General features: G+C 39.3%; 1 protein-coding gene across 1 annotated transcript; it reads right to left on the bottom strand.

Annotated features, from left to right (window-relative positions):
• Positions 1-63: 63 nt before the first annotated feature.
• Positions 64-24,462, bottom strand: HEXB (hexosaminidase subunit beta). Its single transcript, XM_069492810.1, has 14 exons — positions 24,156-24,462; positions 20,810-20,955; positions 16,181-16,246; positions 14,195-14,241; positions 13,836-13,946; positions 9,651-9,752; positions 7,247-7,376; positions 5,673-5,853; positions 5,057-5,143; positions 3,515-3,587; positions 2,689-2,863; positions 1,049-1,139; positions 432-536; positions 64-127 (listed from the first exon to the last, which is right to left on the bottom strand). The coding sequence occupies exons 1-14, from the start codon at positions 24,392-24,394 to the stop codon at positions 67-69; spliced, it is 1,614 nt and encodes a 537-aa protein (XP_069348911.1). The 5' UTR covers positions 24,395-24,462; the 3' UTR covers positions 64-66.
• Positions 24,463-26,571: the final 2,109 nt, after the last annotated feature.

The following is a 26,571-nucleotide window of genomic DNA, read 5'->3' as shown; positions in this document are numbered from 1 at the left end:
CGAGTTGATTATAATACGGAGTTGCCGTGGCCTTCCCCCCACTCCTATATTTGTTTCAGCTCATTTTTACATGTTGTCCTCATCGTTGCAATATCCAACAAAAAGAGGTTGTGCAGCTATTCCACGCCTATAGACAGATAACATGAATAAAGATGTTTCAGATCGACAGAACTCATCTGCCTCCTTACAGAACTTAGCTTAAATTAGAATCACAGCATTGTTACTGAAAAAAAGAGTTCTAAGTTATACCACAATTTATGTATCTTTAGAGGTATTTATTATCCTCTTACCTATAAAAAATAATTCCCAGTTTCTCCTAATTACTACTGAGGTAAGAGGCATTTCTATTTATAGCCAAAAAAAAAAAAAAAAACTAGCTAGCACTGAATAAGAAGGTTAAATTATCCTGGCTTGAGAAATAAGTATCTTACCTGAGCATTCTGCAGCGGTGCATTGTTAGTCTCCTGTAAGCATCATCTGCATCTCTGACATTTTGGGAACTCCAGAGTCTCTCACCAACAGCACTTGCCCGAGGCCTAAAATTTAAACATGTCCCCCAAAACAGTTAAAAGCCATGTTTTCTTAAATAAGTGCCTGAATCATATGCCTGGGGAAATTCCTAGTGCTTTCCTACTTGGAGGGAGAAAGAAAGCCTAAGGCACCTTAATTCTTTGTCTCAAAAAAAAAAAGAGTCTCACTTTGTTGCCCAGGCTAGAGTGAGTGCCATGGCGTCAGCCTAGCTCACAGCAACCTCAAACTCCTGAGCTCAAGCGATCCTCCTGTCTCAGCCTCCCAAGTAGCTGGGACTACAGGCATGCGCCACTATGCCCAACTAATTTTTTCTCTATATATTTTTAGCTGTCCATATAATTTCTTTCTATTTTTAGTAGAGATGGGGTCTCGCTCTTGCTCAGGCTGGTCTCGAACTCCTGAGCTCAAACGATCCGCCCACCTCGGCCTCCCAGAGTGCTAGGATTACAGGCGTGAGCCACCGCGCCCAGCGGCACCTTAATTCTTAACACAAATGTTATCACTTAAAATTTCATACCACAATCTTGGAGTGAGGTTAGTTGAATCCACATATTCTCCCCATAGACAAGCTTCTCCACCAAGGACAAGTTTTTTCTGTTCTTGAGTACCTACATTAAAATTATTGAAATGATAAAAGTTAAGCAGTTCAAGGCTTGTACATAGGAGGAGGAATTAGCATTGCCTCTATCTTTATCCCAGGGCAACATTTCTCTCCTGTAGTCAGCAGGACCTTGGGAGATGTTCATGGTTGTGGCACAAAAAAGGTGGCAAACTTTATGTTCACCCCTGACCCATGGTTCCCAGCATGTGTTAGCATCACAGACATACGTGATAGCCTAGTATTAGAGATACTATTTTATTTTGGTTTTATGCAAACTTACTTGGACACTAGAAACCATTTTTTCCTTGGTGGGCCAGGGAATACAAGGTAGAATGCTAGTTTTTTGTTTTTTTTTTTTTTTTAATGGGCTATAACCACCATGCCTGCCTTTAGTTTCTATCAAAAAGAATCCTGAGGACCTACTTTTTTTTTTTTTTTTAACAGTAATTATGGGTTTTTGATCATCAGAAAATATGTTCTAGACAAAGTTGTATCAATTCTCAATAGACCTACAGTTTTGAAATTTTAAACAGCAAAATCCTTTTTCAAAGGAAATTTTGTACTAAATCTTGATATACAAAACTGAACAAAGTAGAACCTGTTCTTTTTCTCCTTTTCCTTTTTTTTTTTTTTGTAGAGACAGGGTCTTGCCATGTTGTCCAGGCTGGTCTCGAACTCCTGGCCTCAAGCAATCCTCCCACCTCAGCCTTCCAAAGTGCTTAGGATCACAGGTGTGAGCTGCCACACCTGGCCTAGAACTGTTCTTAATGAAGGGGGTCTGAATGCCTGGAGCTCCATAACTCTGACACATTCAGACACATTCCCTCCTGTCACCCTCTCCCCCCCAAGGATGCCTACTCATAACTGTATGACCACACAGCCTGAAATCCACTGGGAGACATGTGATTTAAGTTTTAGACTGTAGCTTTGCTCAGGTGTCTTATACTGGAGAGAATTCAGAAGAGGAAATACAAAGTTAAGCAGTCAAACAGCTTTCAAACGTAGAGAGTGACAAGACTCATCAGTGAAAATGGAGATAAAATCTAAAGGGATCTACTTTTGAAGTTCTTACATTTAGGCAAGTAGGTTATGTGGTTTCTTTCACAGAGTTTAAAATGATACTGAGTTTTTTTCTTTAACACATTGACTGCCATGTGCATTGTATTTAACTCAGGCTAGTTTCGACCCCAGGGCATCATGAAGCAAAACCCCGCAGTTGGTTCAGTGAAAATCTTACTTTTTGATGTTCTTACTGTTACAATTAATATTGATGATTTAATTCTAAAAATGCGGATTGTGTTGCATATAACTCACGCACAGAAAACCATAAAGGATAACAAATTATAAAGGATCGTTTTGTTTTAATAAAACACGGTGGCCCCAGGGAAAAAAATTTTTTTTTCCAGTGTGGCAGTCAATGTGTTAAATACACAAACATCAAGGGTCAAGCGTAAAAGGCAGGGTAGTTAGTGGGTAGTATCTAGGTGAGGATTTCCTGGATAGGGGATTAGGGAAGAAAACTAACAAACCAAGGTAATGATGGTTGCTTCACTTACCCGCAAAATTGAGAGGTTCCACTGTATAGTATCGTTTCCAGTCTTGTCCATAACTAATCAAATCTAAGTACCAAGGAGCAGAAATGATTACAGGGAGGCCAGACGCTGTGATTTTACTTAGTTCATCAAGATACCCTTCGTTCTTCCACACTTCAACTATTGTGCCTGGCTGTAGCTATAAAAGTTACAAATTGCAATACATATGATTAGGTCTGGCAAATACAGTAGATAAAATTGAAAGTTTAAGGCATTATGGCTAAGAACATAATTTTCAAAGATCCATGAAAAAACATACATTTTCTTTTTTCCTCTTTCCTGTAGATTTAGTACCATACTTTATTGATTATAGGGATTTAAAATTAGAAGTTTCATCCACTTTAAGGTTGGATATTTAACTTTTGCCTATGGATGACACCACGTAGGTGCAATAAACTAACGCTGAGATTTGCATTTTAGTATCATTTCTACCACACTAAGTTTTACTTCCTTTGGAACTATGAGGATGTCACTAATACCTCTGGAAAGGTAATACTAGTAGATGGACTCACAAATTCTCAGCTGCCCCAAGGAAAATTAAGAATTCTGACTATGTCAGAGAGAAAGTACCATTAAAAATATATATACACATTGATAATTTTACTTATTACAAAGCTATTTCAATAGCATATAAAGACTCATTTGTTCTTCCTGTCTGGAAAAAAATTTGAAGTACTTCTATTTGTGATTCATAATGAGATAGTGGGGAAAGAGGGTAGAAGGGAGAGATGAGAAGGAGGAAGCATTGTCATGTATTATCAGAATCAGACGCAGTCTTCACAATTCTTACCTTCACTCTATCATCAAAAACCTCTTGCCAGACAATGGATCCCTTCTTTATGGTTGCAATAATATCCAAAAGCCTAGCATTGCAAAAAATCACAAAGTTCAGACTGAAAGCTCTAAACATGTACATTTTCTACCAAGGATTACTTGCAATGTTGAGAGGTCCCTTTCAGTATAACAAAGCTTAATAGTAGAATCAGCTATAGTTGGGCATTGACCCAAGTAGTTCCTTCTTTCTAGCACATGGTACAGAACCTAACATAGTATAGAAGTGTAACAGTCATTTGCCGGAAGGAGTGTGCTTAAGTATGCCCCTAAGATATGAAGAAGTGACCCCAAATTGAGTTGATAGGAAATTGTACCGACAACAATCTGATAATTTTGTGGCTTGCTTAGAATAATGGAAACCATAATCTAGTCTGTCATATCACCTAAATAATATTCAATAGTTGCTGATAATCAGTCCACAAATATTTACAGGTATTTAGAAAATACCAGGTACTCTGCAGATACTGTTTAGTAAAACAGAAGGATGGGCAACTGTATGTGGCCCATGAAGCCTAAAATATTTTACTGTCTGGCCCTTTATGAAAAAAGTTTGCTGATCCCTATTATAGAGCAGCACTGTCCAGTATAACTTTCTGCAATGATGGAAATGCTGTATATATGTACTTCCCAATATGGTAGCCACTGGCCTCATCTGGCTGTTGTTTTTTTTTTTTTGAGACAGAGTCTTGCTCTTTTGCCCTGGCTAAAGTGCCATGGCGTCAGCCTAGCTCACAGCAACCTCAAACTCCTGGGGTTAAGCAATCCTTCTGCCTCAGCCTTCCCAAGTAGCTGGGACTACAGACATGCACCACCATGCCCGGCTAATTTTTTCTATATATTTTTAGTTGTCCAGATAATTTTTTTCTATTTTCTAGTAGAGAGATGGGGTCTCGCTCTTGCTCAGACTGGTCTCGAACTCCTGAACTCAAACAATCCACCCGCCTTGGCCTCCCAAATGCTAGGACTACAGGCATGAGCCACTGCACCCGGCCTCTCCATCTGGCTTTTGAACACTTGACATGTGGCTAATGCAACTGAGGAACTGAATTTTTACCTTTAGTTTTAATTAACTTAAATGTAGCCACATGTGGCTATGGCTACCATATTGGACAGCACAGAAACAGAGCAAAAGATAAGTTCCTGGAATTAACAAAAGGGAATGAATTCCAGGGGCTGGGTGGTGGTGAAGACTTCCCAGGGTAGCTAGGGCTTGGAGCAGAGTTTTAGAACAGATGACTGCATTCCTATATTTCAACAGTCTTGCAAAATACTTAGAGTCACCACGTTATTGATTTAAAGCAGTGGATATTGCTTCCTTCTTTGGTGATTTTTCACATCTATACTTTGGGGCAAGGGGTGGAGAGAAAATGAAAAAAATAAAGCGTAGTACCAAATAATAGCTTAAACATTGAAAAAATACAGCACAGTGCTAAAAAATAGCTTAAACTTTTACAAAAAGCATTGATGAAATATAGAAGTAGACTTTCCAATAACTTACTTTTGAATATAGAAAGATTCTAGTTTTCTGAAATCACCGCCAAAGCCTTTGTTCTTCATGAAATTTTGTATGTTTGGATTTGATTCCCTTAAACAAAAACGGTGATTAAAATTTCATTAAAAGTTTGATATGCCCAATTATTTAAAGCAGCACATATTCCTAACATCAGTTGTGCAGACTTAAAGCTACTAAAGTTTATAGGTAATAAAAGCCTAAAAACATAATTAAGAGTGTGTTTAATTTTCCATCACAAATAATTTTTTTCCAGAAGCTGATTTCCTGTAAAAATGGCTTTCTTTACCCACCCATCTCTCTCCTCCACCTAAAGCTATTTGCAAAGAGGATTTTTACTTGAAAAATCTTCCCCCTCCCTTTAATCAGTGCCCTCTTTCATTAAAAACGTTCATTTCACAGTAGTCTTTTTTTGAATCTCCATTTTCTTCTCTATTTTGATTCTCCTTCCAAAGCTTTTACTTTGTCATACCATTCAAATGTACATTCTACAAAACTCCACCATCTCAGGAGCCATATTTCCCAGTTTAAACCCTTATAAGCAGAGACATCTACTTCACATGAAGCTTTTTTTAAAAACGGGGGTTTTAAAGAATCATCTTACCAACATTGAAAATCCACTTCATCTCCTCCCAAATGAATGAATTGATCTGGAAACACCTTACTAATTTCTTTGAAAAATGTAGTAAGGAAGCTATAAGTTGTATTCAGAATAGGGTTTATAGGTCCAAAAGTATCCAACTGTGTTTTTCCAGAGTAACATGGAGTCAGGAGGTTTTTCTGACCTAGAGAAGAAAACATGATTCTTTTTTTAAAGAAGCGTATTTATCACAAAGACCTGGCTTTGCATATGATTATATTACTTTATTTTGCTGAAGCTATAAGAGGTTTTATACACAAAAGATAAGCATGTTTACTAGGAGTTCCTATGGCAATTTCTTCCAAATAAGATGAGGGAGAATTGTTTCCTGAGTTCTATCTGTTTCCTTTTCTATCCAGCCTCTCTCCGAGATTTTACCCACTTCAAATATTAATGACTCCCAGATCGTAAGCTTGCCCCAACGCTTTTACTTGAGCTTCAATGCATACTTCAAATTCCCTGCTAAATGCAACTGGAAATCCTAAGCTGCACTTCAAATATGATCTATCAAAAACCAGCATCTCCACTCCTTAAACTCTCTCCTGTAGCTTCTGATTTTCGTATTCTATTATAGTAAGGATAAAGTCTATACCTCTTCCCTCTCCTGCAGTCAGTAAGTTGCTGAGTTCTATGGATATTTCCAGAATGTCAGTTATGTCCATTATTTTCCATTCCCGCTATTCCCTTCCTGGTCTAGGACTTCAGTCTCTTTCCCCTTCCAATCTGTCACTTTCACAAAGGTTCTCCCGAAGTATGGCTTCCCTCATGTCACTCCTCTGCTCAGAAATTTTCACTGGTTTCCAGTGTGTCCTAATGAAGCCCACATTCCTCACCCAAGGCCCTCTACAATGTACTTTTCCAGATTACTTCCCTCTCTTCCCCATGTCTACCCTAATAATATTTATTGAGCAATTATAAATGCTAGGTACATTTACGCTCCTTATTTAATCCTCAAAAAACTTACATGATAGCTACTATTAATAGCCCCATTTTAGAAACAGGGAAACTGAAGATGTTATATAACCTGCCCAAGATCACCCAATTTATAAAACAGTAGAAGCAGGATTCAAACCCAAGCAGTTTGGCTCTGGAGCCTAAGTTCCTCATCACAACCCCATAATGCTTCCTGCTCTTTGCTACACTCTGTCCCACTCTACCTGTCAGGCGTCTCTTATCCCTTTTGCACGCCTTTCCTCATGCTATTCCCTCCCCCAGAAGCACGAATATATCCTTTGCTCCCTCCTCAAAAGCACTTTAAGTGTTACCTCATCCATGAAACTGTTTCTTGAATTCACTTATTTTCTACTTGTTGTAATCATTTGTTATGTTTTCCTTTATCCCTTCTTTATAATTTAGGCAGCACCTAGACAGTGACTTGCTCACAGTAGATGCGTAATAGTTATTGACTATTTATCAATAGTACTACTGTTGTACAGATCACAATTAAGAGCAAAAGGAACAAACACCAAGTCATAAAATAAGAGATGCGGGGCCTCAAATGTTCACTTTTTGCAACTTATAAAATACAAACTCCTTACCTTTTCCCCAAGACTGCGTATGTCCAGGAGTATCAAATTCCGGCAGAACTCGAATCCCTCGTAATCTGGCATATTCAATCACCATGTGGACATCATTTGATGTGTAAACATGAGACGGAGAATAGCTTCCCTGTAAAAGCCACATTTATTCAAGTTAAAATGTACAAAAGTGGATCTGGTCCTGGAAATTGTTAACAATCCCGTTTTCACTTTGCTATCTGATAGCAGATTTTTCCACTATCACAATGTATTAAATAGTTCCATGTGATGTTGGATGACTCATTTAAAAATAATATAGTACCATAACACTTCAGGAGTAGGAAATCTAGAGAAAACAGAAAGCCAATTTCTACTAAGTGACACATACCCCAAGGATGATAGCCATTTTGGGACTTTTTGTCAAATCCTTTGTTTACTGTATCATATCAATAAATTGTCAGTATACTTTGGGTTAATCTCAGATCAACTGATAGAAATGTCTATCTCCACCAGTGCTTCCTGTTTCAAGAATGTCTTCTATCATGTTTTTGTTTTTGTTTTCCCCCCAGAGTCTCACTCTGTCACCCCTGCTAGAGCACAGTGGTGTCATTACAGCTTACAGCTACCTCAAACTCCTGGGCTCAAGCGATTCTCCTGCCTCAGCCTCCCAAGTAGCTGGGACTATAGGTGTGTGCCACTGCACCTGGCTAATTTTTTCTATTTTTTGTAGAAACGGGGGTCTCACTCTTGCTCAGGCTGGTCTTGAACTCCTGGCCTCAAGTGATCCTTCTGCCTCTGCCTCCCAGACTGCTAGGATTATAGGCATGAGCCACTGCACCCAGCCCAATCATGCTGTTTCAACTTCATGTAACCAAACAACAAAATATGTTTCCAATGTGAAACCTCTGAAAATATTGATCTTGTCAATTTTAGAATCAAACTTCACACATTATTATAATACAAAAAGCATAGCTATTGTGTTTTAGTCACTGTAATTACTATCAGCTTTAAAAGTTCCCCCATAGACTCTGTAAGTGACCTGATTTTTTTTTTTTTTTAAGATTACCTCAGTCCCTTTTATAGGTGACTTGAAAAATTAGAATTCATTATTGGTTGCAACTAAACATAAAGGTCCATTAAACATGTTAATTAGCACATTTCTCAAAGTATGGGATATAAGTATTCAACTTTTGAAAAGTAGTCTTGCCTCCTGAACCTCTAAATCAAATTTGTATCAAGACTAGACCTAACCACCAGTTTATAGTACACACAGGGAACACCATGGGGATGCAATCAGCAAAAGCTGGACTGTAGAACACGCGGCTCAGTTTCTTCAACAAATAATAAGGGCAAAGATGGGGGAGGAGTCCTGTAGATCAAAAGAGGACATTAACTGACCACAACATACGGACCTTATTTGCATCCCACTGCAAATAAAGTGATTTTTTAAAAAACAGGAAAAGACACTTGAGGAAATGTGAATATTTACTGGCTTCTAGATTACCATTAAATGTTTAGCTGCAATAACATATAATGATTTTTTTTTTTTCCAAAACAGGCCTTTTTACAGTGAGATGTTATCTGGGCCTTGATTCAAAATAACAGGGCAGGGGGATGTCTGCAGGAGTATAAGTGATGCAAGATTGGCTATGTATTGATTTTTGAAGCTGGGTGATAAAATATTAAAATGGGAATTCATTAAATATTCTATTTTTGTATATGTTTGAAATTTTCTGTAATAAAAAGTAAAACAAAAGCAAAAAAACAAAAGTGCTACTAGCATTTCAGCCTATACTATATCTTAACATTGGAGAAAGTTTTAGAATCATGGCCAGAGGACAGAGTTTAGAGTCCTGGCTCTGCCGATTCCTAACTGCAACTTTAGACAAGGCATCCAACTTCTCTGGATGTCAGGTGGTCGGTCTGGATTACAGGGAGATTAAACTAGGTGAGGGTCCCTCCCAGCTCCACTGCTCTATAACACAGTCAATCTGAACACTTCCAACTGAGACTACCATTATTTTCTAAGAAAGAGCTCTCACCTCGAAAATTCCCTACTTCATGTAGTTTTTCAGTCATTTACATATTCTGTTGAGAACAAATATACTGTCGGACTACTTGATAAATATAGTATCTTAACTACACGTACTTTGTGAATTATTTGGGTCTTCTACATTGTTTTAAAATTTTTATTTATACTGCCCCTAGAGATTGTTTACATTTATGATAACATTTACAACAACAAAAACATAACAGTTTTATGGATCTGAAATGCTAAGCCGTAGCCTAAAAAAGAAAAAAATTAAAAACCACAAACATCTAACTTTAATTCTATCCATAAGAAAAAAACATTTAACCTACAAACTTCCAATGAAGCTATCCCAAAGGTTTTTGTAGACAGACTACAACAACATGATTTACTCACTTTATTGCTTAACTCAGGAAAAGTGATGCTCTGATAAGGGAAAGACTGGTCGTCAACTATGTGCCAGTGGAGAACATTAAACTTATTAAAAGCCATGGCATCCTGCAAGCAAACATTAAAAAATTATACTCTACGCATATAATATACAACCTGTATTACATATCTACATTTGGGATGGCTTCCAGTAAGTCTGCTTCCCTTTAAACTTTCTTTTTCAGCAAAGAAAGAATGTGGAAGAAATATAAATTTTTCATTGTATTACTTTACATGACATGTCACCATTCAGAAAGCCTATATAGACTTTGTATTCTAGACAGCGAGCTCTAACTTTGCACTCTGGGAAGACAGCAAGCTTATAAACTCCCAGTATTTAGGGGTCTGCCAAGAATGGAAAATAGTTCTTGGCTGCTACTGCATTTGGGAATACAGCAAAAGAAAAATGGGGCATTCATTTAAGAGTCAGGGCTTATAATTCCCACAGTTCTGAAATGTGAGTCCCAACTCTTACAAATGAAAAGAAATTCATTACAAACTAAATACTATTTCCAGATACATTTTTGGACAAATTGACATATTAATTTTATGTATACTCTGGAGGAATAAATATAATATTTATATAAACAGACTATTAGAAAAAAATAAAAATAGTAAGAGGGAAGATTCATCCTACCAAATAATCTAAACAGTTTACATACAAAGGGATCACGCAAATACATACGCATATTGAAGGTAATTGGAGAGTTTTCACTGTTAGAGAAAGGATACAAATAGGGGTGTCAATTGGAATTGAGCTCATTAGTACAATCTCATGGTTTTTAATATAGATCAGTGATTGGCAAGCTATTTACATAAAGGGCCAGACAGTAAATATTTTGGCTTGGTGAGCCCTAACAGTTTCTGTTGCAACTGCTTCCCTCTGCAGTTGTAGAGCAAAGACAGTCTGTGAACACACTTACATGGCTATATTCCAGTAAACCTTATCTGCAAAGTTGGGTGGTAAATTGGATCTGGCCCTTTGCCTATAGATTGCCAACACCTGACATAGACAGATAGGGAAATAGGGAAAGACACATATGTTCATATAAATGTATACATACACACACATATATTTTCTAGCTCTGTCTGCTCAAAGGGCCCAGACTTTGGTTTCAAAATATTGCTCACAACTACAAGGGTTCCTTGAAGAAATGTTTGAATTCAGCCTGGGACAGGGAAAGATAAGCCTGGAATGTCATGTGCTAAAAAGAAAGTGCGCAAAGATTGAAGGGGACATGCCGAAAGGATTTAAGAGCCAACTTGAAGGACTCCCACTGGCCAAACCTGGGACAATTTGACTATTAAAATAGGGAACGTAACAGATTATAATCCGTTGAAGAAAATAGGAATCCATGAGCCCATACTGATAAAAATCATAAATAAATCAAAGAGAAGGGAATGCTCTACCTTAAAATGCCAACCAATAAATGATGGCAGGAATGATGAAATCAGAAAAATCACCTTAGTAATAACTGATTTAGGCAAAAATCATCTATGGATGCTAAAGCTAGTGGGTGAACACTGGATGAAGAATGGGAATTTTACATAGTCTCAAAATTTCTCCCCACAAGATACTTAGCTATTAATACTTATTAATAAGCACAGAATACTTTTTAACTAACATTGCAGTAGAGAAACCTGGCAGATGGCATCTGAGCCAAGTTATAAGAGAACACTACCAGGAATGAGACACCGTGCCACCTGACATGCACGGGGAAGAACAGAGCATCACTTCTGCTTTAATCCTGCCAAAAAGGCATGACTGAATCTAATCACGTGGAAAGCAGACAAGCTAGGGTGTGCTCCACAAAGTAACCGACATTTACTCTTCAAAAGTGTATGGTCTTGAAAGACAAGGAAAGATAAATGGTCCCAGCCTGAAAGTGGCCAAAGAGACATAACAAGCAGACGTGCCTGATCGTGGATTGGATGCTGATGTTGCTGGAACAAGTGAAATACGAATGGGGTTTGTGAATTAGATGGCAGTACTGTGTCAACTTCCTGATTTTGATGGTTGTACTGAAGTTATTAAGGTGTAACCTTTTTAAAGATATTCAGTACCCCTGAAATATTAAGGGGTAATGAGACATATGTGCCCATATGATTTAGAAAAAATATTTTTAAATTGGGCAAATGTGACACATTTTTAATAAATTTAATAAATATTTAATATGTAAATAAATATGATAAAATTTTACAATTGAGGTGTCTGGGTGAAGAGCATATGACCATTCTTTATACCCTTCTTACAACTTTTCTGTGAGTTTAAAATTACTTCAAAATAAAAATAAAAACAACTTCTAAAGCTGTAGAAACTAAAACCATCTGTACTGGCCCAAGAAGATAAACTGGTAAAGACTGAGAGTTCAGAAACTGACTCATGTATTTATGGGAATTTAGTATTTAATATTCACTATAACTGAAAGCAATGGGGGAATTATAGATTGCTCAAAAATGATGTTGGGATTACTGGCTAGCCATTTGGAAAATAAGGTCTCTACCATCTCTGATACACTAAATTTTAACTGAGTCAAGAATGTAATAGGAAAAGAACATATGAGAGGTTATTTTTATATTTATACCCTTGTTGTGGAGAAGGCCTTCCTTAGTGTATCTCCCAAGGCCAAAACGATAAAGGATAAGATTGCAAGATATTACTTCTTTAAAAAATTTCTTTTATAGGTGAAAAACACTATAAACATGATATAAGAAGCAAATTTAGAAAAATTTCACAACATATGATGGATAAGTATGGAAGCATAGGCAAAAATAAGAGTATCAGTGACACAATCTGTAGACAAATATTAAAGCATTAACATTCTAGAAGACAAAATGCACAGAGAAAATACATTTGCAGTTTGTAATATAAAAAATACAAATAGCTAATAAGAGGCTTATCCTCACTAAAAAGCAAGGAAATACAAATTAAAACAAGGAGATATATTTTATCACCAGATGAGCAAATCATATGGCAAAAGTGTGCCACGCTATTGGCCAAGTATAGTGGCTATGACCTGTCTAGAAGGGTGTCTGACAGTATGTACCAAAAGATAAATTTTTTTTGGTGTACATCTTTAAGCCCAGGAATTCAGTTGTAAGAATTTATCCTCAAGAAATAACCTTGACAAATGTGCAGATAGATAACCTTGACAAAGGTGCTTACTGTGCCGTACTATTTATGACAGTAAGTTAACCAAGATAGCCATCACCATGAGTCTGGTTAAATATATCATGGTACATAAAATGGAATATTCGACTGTTTAAAAGGTAGCAAAAGTACAGTCTCATTTAGTTTAAGAAGTCACATTGTATGTACTAATATATTCATTTTTAAGTCTAAAGTGAGAAAAATAAGACATAAAAATTTATGTCAATCTTTGATAAATGAAATTATGGGATGAATGCCTATTTTATGTATATCTATTGTTTGAATGTTTTACACTAAGCATTTCTTTCATAAAAGTGACAAGAATATCTTTTGGATAAAAAAATGCAAGGTATTAATGTAAATGTAAAAATAATTTTTAATAGCATGATATATTCATAAATGATCAAGTGATGGTGCATAAAAACATGGGAGGAAAACCTCCCCACCCCTACAAATTGGCAGGTGATGGTGGAGATGAACCAATAAAAAGTCCATAGGAGAAAATAGTTACTATCAACCTTCTTCCTATCTCCATCCACCTCTAAGTTTCCATATTCTTTTGGAACATTTCCCTAGGTATAAGGCAGCTCCCAGAACCCTTTCTAATGCCACTTTAAAAAAAAAAAAAAAGAGGAGGTCACAACATTTAAAGGACATTAACTATAAGTATGGTGGCCAGGTATTCCTAACCAAAAGTCTAGGCACATGATTTGACAAATGGAAATATACACAGAGGGCCAATGGGCAGAATTAAAACTGTCTTTCTCATAAATACATGTCGTATGTGGCCCTCCCAGTGAAAACAGGAACGTGATTCCCCAAAGGGAGCCTCCACTTCACAGCTGAGGGAGGGAGGGAAGAATGCCTACTGCTTACACTTAATACAAGAAAAACATATCCCCCTGTCCCAACCTACACAACAGTTTAAGTGACCAATGTAAAGTAACAACATAAAGGGAACACATCTTCAGAATAGACAACGGATTAGAATAATTACTTACCAGAGTTTTAAGAATGATCTTAAGGGGCAGATAGTGTCTGGATGTATCAATTAGAATTCCTCTATGAGGAAACCTTGGAGAATCAATAATGTTGGATTCATTGATGGTGAACTATAAGACAAAATTTTGATTTTTGTTTTAGAATTTTCTCTTAAGTTCAATAAAGACTACATCTATCTATACAAGTATTGGATAAAAGATTAATTTAGAACAAAGTAAGTATGAAATTTACATTTATCAGCTAAGATAAATATTTGGGAAAAGAAACCTTCAGGAAGCAATAGCTAAACAGGTTACATTTTTCTAGTAATAATAATTGTCTATCTGACAATTTTTAGTAACATAATAATCATACTTACAGTACCATAAGAATCTTGATAAATTAACTGGCTAAAGGTCTCTAAACCTATGGAAAGTAAAATTTATTTCATTAATTTATAAAACAACAAATTGAGACAATTAAAGTTGTATTATCCAAACAGACTCATAACCAGGTAAGGCAAATAAAATTAAATATAGTGTTATACCTACACCCTCTAGCATATTTTCTAAAATCAAGGCTGAATTAAAAAAAAAAAAATTCTCGTTGCCTTTTCCATTCATCTAATAAGAGTACTTTACTTCATTTTACCCATACCTAGGGTTTGTTTGAATATTAAACACAAAGAACAGTGATATAATAATATACCAGTTCCTTAATGATTTATAGCATTATGAGAAAGAATTTATAATCAAATATTATAGTCACTTTTAGAAGATAACCTAAATTTAACAGAAGGAAAAAAAGCTCAAAAAACCACCATGAAACTATCAATAAAGGCCCAATTTATGACTTACAGTGTTTTAAGGTACAAAATGTTATAGCTGCAAAGACTACCTCCTGAACATTTTTACTCAAGTGGATTGTTCCCTTAATATACTAGATGACAGGCTAATACCTCTAACTGGTTTTGACTTTATCAAGATTCATCAATTCTAGCTGACAGCCATATAGCCAGGGACATTTTTAACCTGAGAATAGTTCAAAGTCATTTTTGCTATGCCTTCCTCTCTCCCCATCCCACCCCCCAATACAGGTTCATCCAAGGAGGAATAACTTTGCAATTTTCTATTAAGTGGCAATACACCCAATTATCAGTTTAGAGTACATTGCTTTGAAAGACTGATGGTAAACAGAAAATAAGGACTTCTTGGCCTAGAATCTAGTCACTGAATACTCGAAAGTTCTTTATTGGTATGGATAAGGACAGACATCAATAAGGATCTACTCTCCCTATCAGACCCCAGACAAAACAGGCAGATCAGATTAATAAAAGCTTAAAACCACATAACATTATATATAAATGATCCAAATGATAATGATCACAGTTACATTTGTAGTAGATATCTATAGATTTGATCCTAATACATCATATCATCTTTATAATTCGTATAATATTGAAATTTTTTTCAACTCTTCTATTGATACATAATAGATATACACATTTTGGGGGTACATGTGATGATTTAATACATTCATATAATACATTATGTGAATTGTAAATATCATATAATGTGTAAAGATCAAATCTATAGATATCTTCATATTCTATTTTGAAATAAGATGATAATCATACCATTCTTAGGCTATAAAAACACATAGCATAATAATGATTTCAGATAACAGTCTAAGTCAAATCCTAAGCCTTCTTTATTTTTAATTACTATAAATTTGGTTGGTTAGTTCATATTAAAAAATTCCCTTTTTAAAAACTCTAGCACAATATCTTCTTCTAAGAGGTAAAAGAAACTTTTGAACAGCAAAAGTAAATGTCCTGATGCCAAACTTTGAAGTTCAGACCCTGAAATTCACAGGAAAAGCTTTTAAGATTCTTCTCTGTCCACTGCCTCTAACCAACTCTAGAGCATACTTAGCTTTTAATACTCTTCCTATAAACTTGATTATGTTTCTAAGTCCACAGGAATTTAAAATTGGGGAAGAGAGATGCTCGCTACTGAAGGCAGCAAGAAGTGATAGCTGAAATGAAATCTCCTAATGAGAACAGGTTGGAGCCATTATAGCTCTATAAACATTACAGTCCCAGACCATCAGTGAATTACAGGATAGCAGCAATGTACTGACCCTCAAACATTTTTTATAAGGTCAAATGATGTTTCCCCATGCTTGAAGGAGTACATGTCTAATGGAAATCATCTTGGAACTACTCAACAAAACTTTCTGTAATGGGCCCAAGGCAGCAAAATTTTCACAAAGCACCAGCTTTTAGTTTATGCTTGATTTCACAAAGCACCAACTAAAAATATTCCTTCACTAGAAAACAACAACGAAACGGCATAGAACTTACCTCGTAATGCTCCCCAAACTTTGTTGGCCTTGAGGAAAGCCACTGGTTCTTTCACAAGTAAAGTATCTGTATTGGGGATTAAAAAAACCACTTTTGTTAATCTCTCAATGACACACAATACATTTCCTAAATGTGTATCATTGATATTTCTGGACCATTCTTTTCTCTTGAGCACCACACCTGTTTCTCCAGCTGCCTCCTGTACATCTTCACATAGATGTCCTGTAGATTCTTCAAACTCCATATGCCCCAAACGGAACTCATCCCTCCTTCCTTCCTCTTCCACACAATTCAACCTGCCGGTCTCCTGCGACCCCCACGTCAGTGAGTCAGTCACATGCCATTCAGTCAGCTGAGTAGCTCATGTCAGGAATCTGGCTGTTACCGCCATGATTGCTCATTTTCCCCTCCAACTTCCTTCCCCTCAACAGAGTAGGGTCCTAGTTAAGCCAAGATTTTAGGTCAAAGATGCAAATGTTCCTCGGTGCCCATTATTCCTTGGTTATTGGAGTGTCACTCAAATCTCCCCTTCAGACCAGAGAGTTATCTCTACTCTTTTCCTTCAGTTTTTTTTTTTACTTGCCCTGCACCCATCTTCCCTCCATATCATCTAAATCTGCCTTAAGACTTACCCCCTAACTCTTTTCACCTTAATTCAGCTTTGTCCCACTCAACAAAGATAAGTTAGCTTGTCTCACTCAATGACAAGTTCACACCCATCCAGAATGGGGCTCCCTCCAGTTGGCCACTTCTCATGAGGCACTAATCTTTGCAGTTTTGAAATCACACTCTGCCTAAGACTGGCTCAATAGCCATTTTAGTCTTTTAGAGAGGTCTGGGGTGCAATCAACCCCAGACAGAGTAAAGCACCAGAGGGTACAGAGATTGAAAGCAAAAGGGTGTGGCAGTGGGACTTTGCCACGGCAAAGACACTCAAGGGCTGGGGGTTAATGACTTAGTACTGTATCCTCTGGGCTGCCTCAACACCTTCCGCCACCTCCACCCAGACACTCATAGGAGGGTTGGTGGCAGGCAGGCAAAAGAGCTCTATCAATGATGTGACTGTCTTGGGTAACAGTCTTCTGACAAGATAGCATTTTCTATCAGAAACCACAGTGACGAGGCAGCTAAATGCCAGGCTAAGAACTACAGTGCTGTTATGAGTACATCTAGTCATGTTTCCTCTCTATCTGTATCAAATTCTTCATCAGCTACCTAAGAAGCTCATTGTTTCACTGGTCACTGTTTAAAAGCACTTTTTTGCCACATTATACTAATAGTTTTGAGATCTCCCAGAAATAGCACAAAGAGTCACCTAAAACATTTAAAACATTCACATGTTGCATGTACTTGATGCCAATTATTTTCCAATAGCTGAGGACTGGCTGATATAAAAAGGATTCTAATTCAATGGAAAATATGTATAACAATTAGAAGGAGATTTGGTTTTCCAAATATATGGACACACAGCTATATAATTTCTTTTTTTTTTTTTTTTTTTTGAGACGAAGTCTCACTCTGTTGCCTGGGCTAGAGTGCCGTGGCGTCAAGCTCACAGCAACCTCAAACTCCTGGGCTTAAGCGATCCTCCTGCCTCAGCCTCCTGAGTAGCTGGGACTACAGGCATGCGTCACCATACCTGGCTAATTTTTTTCTATATATAGTTTTAGCTGGCCAGATCATTTCTTTCTATTTTTTAGTAGTGACAGGGTCTGGGTCCTGCTCTTGCTCAGGCTGGTCTCGAACTCCTGACCTCGAGCGATCCTCCTGCCTCGGCCTCCCAGAGTGCTAGGATTATAGGCATGAGCCACCACGCCTGGCCTATAATTTCAATTTTTATTTCAAACAAAATTGTTAGGGTTAATAATGATCACCTCCCTGATGTGGGATAGAAATGGCATCTTTGACTTGTCAGTCACCCCTTCTATACCTTTTTGTACCATATACACTTTTGGTGGGTAGATGTACAAATAACATATCAATATATTCCCCTTTAAAAATAAAATATTATAGATAAGGCTAAAATCCCCTTTGAGATGCCCACCCAACTCCCTCTACCCTCCTCAGGAGAAACACTTCTCAGGCCTTTCCTAGGCTTCCCATACACGCACAAGAACTACTGCTTTATGGGCACGTTCCAGCGTGTGTGGATTTATAAACAGGGTCTTCCTCTACACGTTATTATGTAGCTTTCTTTGTTCAACTCAGCAGTTTACCCTGGCAAGCTCTCCAGGTCTGTTCTTTGTAGCACTGCTTCTCTATTCCTAACTGCTGGACAGCACTCGAGTGTGGACCGACAAGATATATTTAGCCATTCCTCTACTGACGGACACTGAGTTTTGTTTACAACTCTTCACTATCACAGGCAAACTGCATCAAACATCCTTGACGTATGTAACCATTTCTCTAGAGTAGAAACTAGCCCACTATGGTTCTCAGGGTACGCATATTTTTAATAGTGCTTTAGCACTTGCCACTTCCTGCAACATTTTCTCTTACTCCGGATATTTGATACCTTTTCGATACATTTTCCATTCATATGTGTTACTTTTATCATCATCAACCAGTTTGAAAACTTAGAACCTCGTTTATCCCTAAGGCAGAAAATTTCACAATTACCTTATCTCAAGAAGCTTCCCTTTCACAGTGAAGATGGTTTGCAGAGCTGACTGGAAGGTAAGCTACAACTCTCCAAACTCGGTACATTCCATTTTCTGGAATTTACAACATGCCATCGGTATAGCTGAAGCTAACAGACAGCAAAGCTTCCCTGGGAACTTAATAACCATTTCTATCTCAACTCAGATTGTAAAACCTACCTCATATAGTGTCTGTATGCTGAGTATCAACTGAAATCACATGGCTGATGTTGGTAAATCATCCTTATCTTTTCTAAGAACAGCTATCGAATTGAAGAGAAATGAAGCTATTTTTCAAAGGGATATATTAAGAAATCTCATCTATACCAGGAGGATAAAGACATGTACTTCACTGTCTATGAGACAGACTGAGGACAACGGAGTTGCTCTTTTCTCTAAATACCTGGCATTTTTATCTTTATACCCAATTTCCCCATCTACTCTCTTATATTAATCTTATATTACGCACGTCCTCATAGTGCCCCTCTTTGATTCCTTGGTACAATTACACGTTACTTCCAGCCACTGCACCCTAAAGAAAAGACATGCCTGACTTTTTTTTTTTTTGAGACAGGGTCTCATTCTGTCACCCAGGCTGAACTACAGTGGCCCAATCCACAGCTCACTGCAGCCTCGAACTCCTGGGCTCAAGGAATCTTGTTGCCTGAGCCTCCTGAGTACCTGGGACTACAGGAGAGTGCCACCACGCCTGGCTAATTTTTTCTTATGTTTTGTAGAGATGGGGTCTCACTACATTGCCCAGGTTTGTCTTGAACTCCCAGCATAGAATGATCCTCCTGCCTTGGCCTTACAAAATGCTGGAATTACAGGTGTGAGCCACCATTCCTGGCTATGCCTGATAGTTTATTCCTTCCAAAACAATTTGGGGAAATCCCTAAAGAATAATGCTTTAGGCAACAACAAAGAAAATAATTTAGCTAAATGTTGATTATATTGTCAATCAAGTGAAACAACTGTACCCCCTCCTCGGTTCTGCATTATCTTTGTGTAAAATTAGATTATAAATAAAGATAATGGGTACAAGCACAGATGACTTCAAAGATAAAAGAAATTGCCTAGATGTCCAAAAGTAAGGGATTAGCCAAGTAAGCTTATCCATAGAGTGGTAAAACATTAATCAGCCATTAAAAATGATGTCACAGAAGCATATTTAGTGAAATTCATGAATGTTCATAATGCATTATTATGCAAAAAAGCAGGATCTAAAAAATAGCAAAATTACAAAAAGAATATGCATGTCCAGAATTACTTCTCATTTTCATGCCAGTGTTTACCGTGGGTTTATATTTATATCCATGTAAAATACATAAATGTTTTATTCTGCAAAAAATATATATACACCTGAAATAATAGTGGTTAATTCTGTGTGCTGGGATTTTGAGTGATTAATTTCTTCATCTTCTGCACTTATTGTACTTACAAATTTTCTATAATGACTATATATTACTTTTGTAATCAGACCTTAAAGGTTATTTTTAAAATAAGAATTATAGGCCGGGCGCGGTGGCTCACGCCTGTAATCCTAGCACTCTGGGAGGCCGAGGTGGGCGGATCGTTCGAGCTCAGGAGTTCGAGACCAGCCTGAACAAGAGCGAGACCCCACCTCTACTAAAAATAGAAAGAAATTATATAGACAGCTAAAAATATATATAGAAAAAATTAGCCGGGCATGGTGGTGCATGCCTGTAGTCCCAGCTACTCGGGAGGCTGAGACAGGAGGATTGCTTGAGCTCAGGAGTTTGAGGTTGCTGTGAGCTAGGCTGACGCCACGGCACTCACTCTAGCCTGGGCAACAGAGTGAGACTCTGTCTCAAAAAAAAAAAATAAATAAAAAAAAAAATAAAATAAGAATTATAAAGTCATTGGCCAAGAACTCATAACAGTGCATAGCATGGAGCCTGTTTCTGGCAGTTAAGTCTGTTAACGAGCAGCTTTGAATAAGATAAGCTCATATTTCATAGGTACTTACAGGATTCATCTGAAGACACACTGGGGAAAGCATCACACTCTGACTCAAGGACAATTGTGACAAGAAGTTGCTGTAACTCTGCTCCACCCTGAAATCTTCCAGGCCCATTAGGCCGCTTGTAGACACCAAAAATATATTCATAATATCTGTACGAGAAATAAATTTAAACAAATTTTAAAAGCATTTTTAGCCAAATTTTAAATACATACGTACTAGAGGACATTGTAGTTGACTCCTCAAATCCATGCCACCCTTTATTAGTCCCACCAGACATCCTCACCCCAAGCTGCACGTTAGAAGCAGTTGGGGAGCTCTTTGAAAACCCTGCTGTCCAGACCTTCAGAATCTATGAGAATGGGATGCAGGCATGAGAATTTTAAAAGATCCCCCCCACACTCCCAGGGAAGTCCCTGTTAAGAACAAGTAATCCAACTCACCTATCACTTTTGGGTATGAAACCCAGTTCTGACCAGTGATTGGGGGGGTGTGTGTGAGTGCGGTGAGAAGTTCCTGTCCTAAGCAAACCACAGGAAAACTTTCTCTGTATGTGACAGCTGGCTGCACTAAAGATGACAGAGCAGAGATGGAAGGAATATGGATCCATGATGATGCTATTGAGCCACTCTGTCTACTAACCCTAAATTCATTCCTGCTTTTGGACATCCTAATGTGTGAGATAATAAGTTTTCTTATTACTTAAGCCACATTGAGTCAGGGTTCCTGTTACTTCCCAACAAAAGTATCCTAGCTGATATATGCCCCCCCCCCAAAAAAAAAACGTCACCAGCCCACAGAATTCTCACCAGAGCCTTTAAAACTTACCTTCTGTTGGTACCCAAATATCAAAGGGAATATTAAAGAAAAATTTAAAGGTGCTAAAGGATAAAAAGATCAAGTAGGCTTTGGAGCAATTGTTTAAATGACATTTTATAGATTTGGATAAGCCAGAAAGTTGTATGTGCTACTTATGTGTAAGAGTATCTTGTGCTTTTCCAGAGAAGTAAGGAGATGTAGGAAAATTCGGATGAGTCTGGAAGCGTATGGAAGTTAACCAGTGAGAGAATGGAATGGGTGAGGGTGTTGAGGGCCCTTCTCACAGCAAAACCTTGACAGATTAAAAAGGAAATTAAGCACCGAAGTGTATACTTAAAAATGGCTAAGACGGTAAGTTTTATGTTATGTGTATTTTTACCACAATTAAAAATAAAAATTTAAAATGTGAAATTAAAGCAGCAGCTTCGAGATCTGAGTTAGGTGCCGGCTTGTCCCAAATAAGGAAAACCTTGGCCCTGAATAGTAAAATTCTAACAGAAAATTCAAAGGGCTGAGGAAGTGATGTCAAAGGTATCCGGGTTAATTTAGCCTTCCAGGAACTGAAGGAGTGAAGTTATTCATTTGTTAATTAGTGGCTAGAATATGATGCACCCTGTTCTAGAAGCTGAGGAAGCAGCCATGCACCTACCAGCCAAACTCTCTGCCTGCAAAAAGCATACTATTTCAAAGCAGGGTTTGTGATAGAACCTGGGCTCTACAGAGACAAGAGCCACATGATTCTGAACACCTGGGGCCCAGGCTGTGTTCTTTACCACCCAGAGCTTTCTAAACACCGCAGTATTTCCAAATCCTTCCAACCCCACTGTGCTTTTACTTTGACCTCGAGTTCCTAGAATGCCTCACCTGCATGCTTTCAAGTCTTAGCCATAAGGACCAATGTTTTATGATGTGCTTCCTAACAATAGCAGGTATTAATTCACACGTGCCATGAATTAATTGCACAAACTCTTCAGGTAATACCTGTACCTGCCTCGAAATGCCAAGCGATGTTTTCAAACCACCTCGCAGCTGATTCAAGTCCTAGTTATCTACCATTATTAACCGATGTTGCTGATGCTTTTGTGCCATACTCATATCACTTCAGCAGATCACCAAGTCCTCGTCTTACTAGCAGCATGGCACACAAGGAAAACTCAACTTTATAAGCTGAGCTCCAAGGCAAACATAGTAAGGGTGTTTGTTTTTAAAAGATTTCCAATCCTAGTCATCATATTCTTGTAAATACCCTTCAAGTACTTCCCACATAATCCTTCTGAATATCCCAATGCAACCAACCACTTTGGTTTTACATCTCCACCCCACTAGGGCCATAGCATTCGGGCCAGTTAGCAGATTCAATACCAAAAGCTCATTAGAGTATGCACCTAAAACAGAGGGTAGCAATATCCATGCAGTACAAAACAGAAGGAAAGCATGACCCTTCCAAAGGCAGAGAATGAACCATCTCTGCCATCAACATCAGGGGCCTACAGCTTGAGCACTAGGCCCACCTGGGGTCAGAACAGGTTATCTAAGCTGGTTTCGGATTTTTCCACCAGCTGTTCAGTGTCCTGCAGGTACAATTAAGCTATAATTGTGTTCACTTGGCACAGAGGCACCCCCCCCCCCGGGGGTTGGAGGCGGCAGACAGCACCAAATTACAATCTTCTGGAGCACTACACACCTTCAGGACAGACAGACCTACACAGGTCTCATACCAGAGGGGCCAGTGTGCCTGGTTCAAACACTCCCCCAAAGGCAATCTTCCTCGTCTAGGGTGTGGTTAGCAAAGCCAGCTGTGTGCGGCTACATCTCATTATGCATCAAGGTTTTTAGGGCTCTGGAAGAGGAAGCAGGGAGAGGAAGCAGGGGGCTGCTGTTGGGGGAACACACAAAAAAAGCAGATACTGTCTAAGCACTGGCTATAGGAAGTAGAGTTACATCTAACATTTTGGGAGGGAGGAGAATTTTAGGCGGTGCTCCAACTTAAGGACTTCTGCCATCTGAGTTGTTACCAGGAGATTTGGGGAGGACAAGTGGGTGAGACAGGCCCATGACAGTCAACTTTGGGGGGCAGCGCCTGGTCCCTCAAGACGAGCTTGCCTAAGCTCTTCCAGATCTTCCAAGATCCCGTAGAACTCCCTTCAAATAAATGGCTGTCACTTCCCTCCCCAACTCTGGAGTTGGGAAACCGGTGTCCCCTCCATCCATCTCATTTGCCCTTCTGAGGCGAACAGAGCGACTGCTTCCGAGCAACCCGCTCCTTGCACTCAGCATCCTGCACCCAAACCCGGGTTCCTGAGCACCCACGGTGCCCCTTAGGAGAGACAGAAGGGAAAGGGAAGGAGCTGAGGTTGCAGACCGCCTTGGTTTGAACCGGCCCTGCCATTTCCTAGACCTGTGACTTCGGTCAGGTCACTAGCCCGCTCGGGTCGGTTTCCTCTCCTGTGGCATAGGGTGGTGTCAGGGTCTGCGCCCCAGGGTGGTCCGCCTCTCCCGGCCCCCGGGTCCCCTGCCCGCCGGGAGCGCTCACCGCCGAAATGCTTCCTCCAGCAGAGAGCACGAGGGACCTGCCGTGGAATTGGGGCCGTGCTGGATATAGAAGTTCTCCGGGGCGAGGCGCATCTGATTGCTGGTCACCTTCACTGTGAGCGGCTGGGGCCACAGCGCCGGCCTCGGCGTGGCGGAGGCGCGCGGGGCCTGCGCCACCAGAGCGAGCAGCAGCGCCAGCAGCACCCGCAGCGGCGGCAGCCCCAGCCCGCGTCGCTCCATGGCTGCTCTCTGCCCGCTCGGCCCAGCTGGAGCCTCGCTACTTGACTTCCAGCCCGGGCCGGGGCGGGGAGGAGGAAGCGCGGGCCCGCCGCGTCTCCGAGTCAGATGACAGCGCGCCCCGCCCCGGGCTCCGCCTCCAGGCCCCGGGCGCGCCCTCAGCTACCCCTGCCCGCCGGGGCGCGCCGAGGGCTCACTGCAGGAGTGTCATCAGGCCGGCAGCAACCTCAGATACAGGATGGCCAGAGTAAGGAAAGGGCCTGGCACACGGAGCTGGGGACGCCAGCCCAGCGACAGGTCCCCTGTGGGCTACTGGCTTCGGGGAAACTGGAGAACTGAAGCCTATGGAACACCTTCTTTCTCCCCGACCCCCAAACACCGGATAACCGAGATGGGAATTTCGTTTATTTGTTCCTAAGTCTAGACTTTTCTCTAACGGTGTTTCAGCTTTAATTAATAAAGCCTTCCCATCAGAACTCCCTGGGGTAGAGTTTTGACCAGGTGGGAGGTTAAAAAATTATGCAGAGGAAATCCTGTGGGAGAGTGTCTTAGAGGACTTCTTAGAACTTCAAAAGGACACCATGGACCAAGCTAATAGAAAAATGGTACAAAGAGGGACTATATTTGTAATAAAGGATTAATATTGTCAAAGTATAATTTTCAAAAAAGTTAAAAACATGACCGTTACAAAATAGAATGAAACTGTGTCAAAGATGTATTCATTAGAGAATTATAGTGGTAAGGCTGGGTCAAAGACTAATAAAGCAACGTTAGTAGAAGATTGCTAAATAGTTTAAAAAGTGGGTCTTGTCCTGCAGGGACACAGCCCCATGAGCCTGAGTTAGGGCACCAACATCCCCAATCAAGAAAAAAAAAAAAAAAAGAAAGAAACTCTTGTTTATAAAGAATTCCTTAGAGCAACTTAAATATTTATTTGTGACATATATATGTATATGTACACACATAAATTGTGTGTACATATACATATATATACATAAATTGGAAATAAAATAGATCTATATGTAAGCAGAACAATGTTGCTAGATCCAATGTGGCAGGGATTCAAATGTCACCTCCCCTTCTCTTTCTTGCTCCCTGCCTCTCCTTATATAGCTCTATCTTTCAGCTGAGCTTTTCTCTGTATTAACTTCATTCTCAGGCAGGTTCTCTCCTTAGTATGATTCCCTAGCAGGGTATCAAGGACAACCCCTCAAGGAAGCATATGTTCCTCACTCTTCCTTGTCGGTCCTGATAAAGGATCCCGAGTGACAAGTTGAATTTCATACCCACCCCTAAGGAAGAGCTAGTGAAGTCACATAGCCAACATGAAATGGAGATGCCAAAGTTCTCAAAAGGAAGAGTGTTCTCTTCTCTGGAAGAAGGAAGACGTAGTGCTAGGCAGACCAAAACCACAGACCTGCTACAGTAAGTATTCTGAAAACGTTGAGGAGCTGCAGGGAAAGACTTCAAGGAAATATTTTGATTGTTGCAGATCAGACAACCAACCTGCAATGTGTGGCACTTTGGCATGCTGAGTACTTTGAACTGAAGGCAAGGGGCTCAGAAGCAAGATCTTTCTGCGTTCTCCTGCCCCTTTTTCTCCTGCCCCCCTTTCTCCCTGAAAGCATGCCATAGAAACTAGAATTTCTCTTTCCCAAAATGGGTCATAGAAACTAGAAATAAAAAAATAGAAAGCCAGTCATAAAACCTAGAAATATTCCTCTGATCTTCCCTTGTCTTTCTGTGTAGGAGCTGGCCATAAAGAGGTTCTCTGACCTACATTGTCTGATAGTAGGTCATAAGACCCTTGTTCCAAAGGGGCCTGCCCTGTATCCAGGAGAAGGAATTCCACATAGACAGGCCAAGAAGAATCTGGACAGACAGGCCTTGTTAGGTTTCCCCTGTCTGTCTGTTACCATTGGGTCACTAATCACATTTCTATACGACTGTCTGCTCTGTATCAAACCTAAAAATAGACAGTTTTCCCTGGGTCTTTGGGTCTTCATTTCTCAAGCCTCCCATGGCATGTAAAATTTTGATGAAATAAATCTGTCATGCTTTCCTCTTGTTAATCTGTCTTTTGTTATAGGAGCGTCAGCTGTGACCCTTGTGATGGGTGAGGAGAGGCATCATACCCTTCCACCTCCACAGGGTGCATGCTTAAGGTTCTTCCATCAAAG

The sequence above is a fragment of the Eulemur rufifrons genome, chromosome 17, assembly GCF_041146395.1.
Source record: "Eulemur rufifrons isolate Redbay chromosome 17, OSU_ERuf_1, whole genome shotgun sequence".
NCBI lineage: Eukaryota > Metazoa > Chordata > Mammalia > Primates > Lemuridae > Eulemur > Eulemur rufifrons.
Note: the sequence above shows the minus strand (reverse complement) of the source record. Positions and strands in the feature narration are given on the sequence as shown.